Here is a 6,000-nt window from a genome sequence, read left to right on the forward strand (position 1 = left end):
GCTAAAAGAAGATAGCAAAGTGTTTTCAAGTTGCCCTTTCCTCAGTTTGAAATGTAATTAAGAAATGGCAGTTAACAGGAACAGTGAAGGTCAAGATAAGGTCTGGAAGACCAAGCAAAATTTCAGTGAGAGCTGTTCGTACGATTGCTAGAGAGGCAAATCAGAACCCCCACTTAACCTCAAAAGACCTACAGAAAGATTTAGCAGACTCTAGCTTTGTGGTTCATTGTTCTACTGTTCAGAGACACCTACACAAATATCACCTTCATGGAAGAGTCATCAGAAGAAAACCTCTACTGCAGCCTCACCATAAAATTCAGCATCAGAAGTATGCAAAAGAACATCTAAACAAGCCTGATACATTTTGGAAACAAGTTCTGTCAACCGAAAAGGTTAAAATAGAAGTCTCTGGCCGCAATGATCAAAGGTATGTGTGGAGAAAAAGGCCACCAAATTTCAGGAAAATAACATCTCGCCAACTATTAAGAATGGGGGTGGATCAATCATGCTTTGGGGTTGTGTTGCAGCCGATGGTACAGGGGACATTTCACAGGTAGAGGGAACAATGGATTCAATGAAATTTCAACAAATTCAAGATGCAAACATAGCACCATCTGTAAAAAAGCTGAAGTTGAAAAGAGGATGGCTTCTACAAATGGTTAATGATCCTAAACAAACATCAAAATCCACAATAGGCTACCTCAAAAGGTGCAAGCTGAAGGTTTTACCATGGCCCTCACAGTCCCCTCTTCTGAACATCAATGAAAATCTGTGGCTAGACCTCAAAATAGCAGTGCATGCAAGATGACCAAGGAATCTCACAGAACTGGAAGGATTTTCCAAGGAAGAATGGATGAAAATCCCTCAAACAAGAATTGAAAGACTCTTGTCTTGCTACAAAAAGCTTTTACAAGCTGTGATACTTTCAAAAGGGGGAGCTACTAGGTACTAACCATGCAGGATGCCCAAACTTTTGCATTGGTCCATTTTCCTTTTTCGTCATTTTTAAAATGTAAAAAATTAAAAAATATATATTTTTTGCCTAAAATACAAAGGAAATCTGTTATCTTTAAGTTCAGGCCTTTTATAGATCATTTCATCTTCAACTTGCTTAACTGTTCACAATAACACTAACTTTGACCAGGGGTGCCCAAACTTTTACATGCCACTGTATCTATAGTAGGCTACCCATAATCTTTTATGGACCCGTACTGGACCAACTTTTTAAGGGAACCCTAAGGGCTCCCATATTATTGGTATATAGAAGTATGTAAGTTAGCTTTGTACTCAGTGTTTTTGGTGCCTTTTCTTCTTGCAGGATGATTATGTTTTGGAGGTTCGTCACTTTCAATGTCCAAAATGGCCAAACCCAGATGCCCCAATTAGCAGCGCTTTTGAACTTATCAATGTGATAAAAGAAGAAGCTCTAACACGTGATGGGCCTACCATTGTGCATGATGAGTAAGTATCTACCAGGCTGCTGGCACTTGGTTCTAATGTGCTGTGAGATTTTTTAATGGTACAAATATAGGAAAAGCAAATCTTATATTCTTTTTAACTTTGGCATATCCGAATTATCATCCATGTGTGGTTGTTGGGGCTCTAACATCTGGTTGGAGAACAAAGTTCTCTTTGCTAATTTTGGTTTTATCCAAAGGCAGCCACATTCATAAGACTAGCGTCAGCCAATTTTATTGGGGCTGGTTCTCATAATTATGCCTTGTTCACACATTCAGTATTTGGTCAGTATTTTGCATCAGTAGTGGAACATTTAGAGGAAAAGTATAATAGAAATACATGAACCACTCATGTAGTTTACATCCACTCCTGGTTTTGGCTTTTGGCTTACAAATACTGATGTAAAATACTGACCAAATTGTGAACGTGGCCTTAGTGTGGGCACCAGCAGTTGGAAGGAAACACAATACCAAGTGTCATGTTTTTGATTAATTGGAAGTTAGAGTGTAAAGACAAAAAAAGGACCAGGTTATAGTTGTTGTGTTACTGGATATAGAGGGACATGGGCATGATCACACTTAATCTGCGGTATACATTTGGCATATCTACTGGAAAAGCTTCCAGCAGCCTAATGTTTCAATGATGTATTCTTGGCGTCTGTATCTTTAATGTATGAAATGGCATAGTCTGTTGCACCATTCAATTCAGAGATGTCCAATTAAAAAAAAAATCACATAAGGTGCTGGCTCACATTTTTTACAACGGGAATGCTATTGGCGACATGTATACTTATACAGGCCATATGTTCAAAAACATGCCTCCATTGGAAAGCTCAAACCAAGGGCATACATGCTGCCCATGTAGCTGCTATGGCATTTTACATAGAAAAGGTCCAACCCTGGTTAATCTTACCCCCTTTTCTACTAGGTGAGGATAATATATGCAGGGCTCATCTATGGAGAAACCATATAGCTCGCAAGTAAGGAGGTGGGAAATAAAAACGAATCCCCGCCATCTTGGGTGGCAAAACCATAATTTTAATTTTTGCTATTGCTCACCTTTTCTTCTATTTATAGCATTAGTGTAAACCTAGTGTTGAAAGGACCTGTCACCAGGTCAAAATTGTCCAATTTTTGTTCTTATTTTACTCCCCAGAGTATTCAGTTTTCTTGTAAATCCACCATATGGTTCCAGAATCGTGGGGCTTTTAATTCATTGCTTATTTTTGTGGTCTTCACCATGGGACGAGGTTCACAGGATCCTCTGGGGCGTGTCTTTAGGTTGTTCTGCACCATTACCCTGTGAGCAAGGCCTGCTTGGTAAAGACCATAAAAATTAGCACTAAATATAAAGGCCCATATGTCGAACCATATGCTAGATTTTAGAAAAGCAAAAAATGTCATATTCAGGGAAGGAGTGTAAATAAAATAACAGAAAAAAACTGGCTACTTTTCAGCTGGTGACAGGTTCCCTTTGAAGGGGTTATTTCGTGTTTTTACTAAATGGACAGTGAAAACCATCCTTATCATACTATATTTTTTTTCTAACCAGCGAAATCCACCCCTTACCAACACTGTAGCTTCACTGGAAGTGATAACGTCTTTATCACCAATCACTTGACCGTGAAAGCCATTAAGTTACTGGTAGTCAGGACATCGTTACTTCTGGTCCAACAGAGACTGTAGACCGTTAAAGAGTTAGTAACGGGCTGGTACAACTTCTTTTTTCCATTCATTAGTATTGCTTCCCTTTGTTAATTAAAAAAAACGCAAAGATATATAATATTGATGCCAGATAGAAAAATAAGGTAATTAGGAACAATTTCCCGTATCTGAAATGAATATTATACTTTAATTAAAATGAAATAAACTTGTGTCTTAATGTTAATCAAGAACTTACAAATGTTTAAAAAAAATAAATAAAAAAAAAAGTTCTTGGGATAATTAAAAATTGTGTAACTTTTCAGCAAATGGCCTTCACTTCATATTTATCATAGGCACAAGACAGTTACAGCTTATGATGCGCATTAACCACAGTCCGTTTTTTTTTTTTAATTATCACTAAAGGAAATGTAGCTGAAAATTAGTGTTTTTTTTTTTTTTTTTTTGCCTCTCTGCCTTTCGAAGTAAAAATTGCTATAAATTTACAATTTAAAAACCCGGGAATAATTGCCTCCACAAATTACTTTTTAGAAATATGAATCCAGAAATGCCAAGAAGCCGCTGTATTAATTTGATGATTTGTGCCTTAATTTGTTTGTAGTTTGAGGTTATCAGATTCTTCTTAAAAATAAAAAATAAAAATAAAAATTTGCAAGTCATTAACTTTTCACCATATGTTGCCAGATTGCAGGCATCCCAGGCTTTAAAATTATTTGCGCCATTTCCATGCAAATGTCATGTTTTTAACTTGGAAAAATGCAAAACTAATACAGTCTGCTAGGGAATGAGCTGGAACGATTCTTTTTCTAAAGCGAAGGCTATAAAGTAATTAACTAAACTTTTTCCAGCTAAAAATTTTGTACACCTTTTCTTATTTTATATTATTTAAAGGGAATCTATCACAGTTTTCTTTTCTATGTTATCTCAAGCACCATGATGTAGGGGCAGAGACCTTGATTCCAGGGATGTTTCACTTATGATTATTATTATTTCTATAGCGCTATTGATTCCATGGTTATCACTTCAGGACTACATGCCTTGTGCCTCCTAGTCTACTTCTCTGTGTAACTCCACCCCACCACTGATTGGCAGCTTTCTGTTAGTGATGTGGGCGGGGTTGTATAGGACTCCGCATTTTAGCTCTGCGGCAGAGAAAACAGCGGTTGTATTACAATGACAGCGTGCAGACCAGCAAGTGACACGTTGCTGGAATCAGGGTTTCAGCCCCTACATCATGCTGCTTTCAGACTACACTTCAAAAATCTGGTGACAGATTCCCTTTACTTGGAAATAAAGCAAAATGTATTGATGGTAAAGTGGACTTGACACATAATTCTGGCTTGAATGAATATATAGCAGTTAAAGGGGTTGCTCAGGTTTGCACTCTATCTGACTGCAGACTTGTGAATCTGCAGAGCGCACATATGCGTACTTCAGTTAAGACCATAGTCCTCTAAATCCCTCCATTTATGTCAGCCAAACCCGCCAATTTCTATGGGAGAGGATGACCATTTAAAAGGCTCCTCTCATCTTCATTTTTTAGGAGCGCATTGCTCCCTAGCCATCCCAATTTCCTGGATGCGAGGGGTGGGCACTTATGATTGATTGATAGTTCAGGCCAGCTGCATCATCATGCTGCATCATCATGCTGCTGGTCTGAATGTGTGCACTCTCATATCGGGGATTCCAGTAGCTGTTCTATAGAAATAAGTTGGGCCGAGAGGTGGCCAGGGACCTGGAGTCTGTACATATGTACACCACAAAGGTTCCGGCAAGCCCCAGGAAATGTTGCAACCACTACCATGTTGTTAAAGGGACCAGCTACCACTGCTGTCTTGTAACGGTGGCTAGTTCCTTTATCAACTAGCTGTATAAAAAATACTTCCCGAGGAGGCTGACTCGAAACGCGCGTTGGGGCTAATTTCTGACTCGCGAGGCACATTTGACATCATATGGGTGAGCATTTGGACTTTGCCCTTTACTTTAATGTCTGACTTTACTGCAAGGTCTGCTTTATGTGTGCTATCAGTCTGTCATTTGTTCAGAGATTTATTTTCTGCTATAACATGCGAGTTTGGGGGATAACCCTTTTTAGTATGTTCCTTCTCACATGGAACTTTTTCTTTCCCTGACCGTATCATCTGACATCTATCCATCTCGGATGAGGCATATCTATGACAGTATCATTCATTGTTACTATACATGTTTGATAAATCTGTATTATGTAGTTATGCTGCTCATAACCCGTATGCTACTTTTTGCCTGTGCTGTCACACTTTTGTGTCCTTACCTATAAAACTGCCATTTACCTTTTATATCTTGTTGCTTAAAATCTTTTTTAATATACCTTAATAACATTTATACCTTTTTATATGAACTAGATTTCATTATACTTATTTTATTTTTTTAATATTGGGGAATATCCGATCCGGTTTTCATTTTTGTTTCATAGTATATTGGGAGTTTTCTTTCTTAAAGAAAACAAAGCAGGTTTTACACTGCCTACACCTATTAAGCATTAGCCTTTTAATGCGTATGGGTGCTTCCAAAATGGGCATGTTGAATTACAACTCAATCTTTTGGTGAAGTGTCTAGCAGAGGGCTACTTTTCTCTCCCCATTGAAAACACATGAATGCTCAATTTTGCCGAGCATGCATTTGGGTAGAGGGTGAGGCTTAAAGGATAGTTGCCAGCCAGACAAGTGTTTGGCCATTGTAATTAGCTTGTCTTTAGCATGGTTTACTGGAGCCACAAGGTGCTTGCTGTCTTTCTGCCATATCGCAACCTTGAGAATTGAAATCCTTTTCCGAAAGAAAACTTCCTTTAGCATTAATGTATGACTTTGAAAGCTTCATTCATTAAAATTTTTGCAAATTGGTT

At 38.1% G+C, this 6,000-nt stretch overlaps 1 protein-coding gene across 2 annotated transcripts in view; it reads left to right on the plus strand.

Annotated features, from left to right (window-relative positions):
• Positions 1 to 6,000, plus strand: part of PTPRG (protein tyrosine phosphatase receptor type G) — a 595,254-nt gene that overhangs the window by 570,844 nt on the left and 18,410 nt on the right. For both annotated transcript variants that reach the window (XM_073644646.1, XM_073644647.1), the window contains one exon: positions 1,319 to 1,461. In XM_073644646.1, the coding sequence (XP_073500747.1) occupies positions 1,319 to 1,461 (143 nt within the window). The remainder of the gene's footprint in view (positions 1 to 1,318; positions 1,462 to 6,000) is intronic.

This window comes from Phyllobates terribilis, unplaced genomic scaffold (genome assembly GCF_046119375.1).
Source record: "Phyllobates terribilis strain yellow unplaced genomic scaffold, ASM4611937v1 Scaffold_8__6_contigs__length_399053987, whole genome shotgun sequence".
In the NCBI taxonomy this organism is placed as follows: Eukaryota; Metazoa; Chordata; class Amphibia; order Anura; family Dendrobatidae; genus Phyllobates; species Phyllobates terribilis.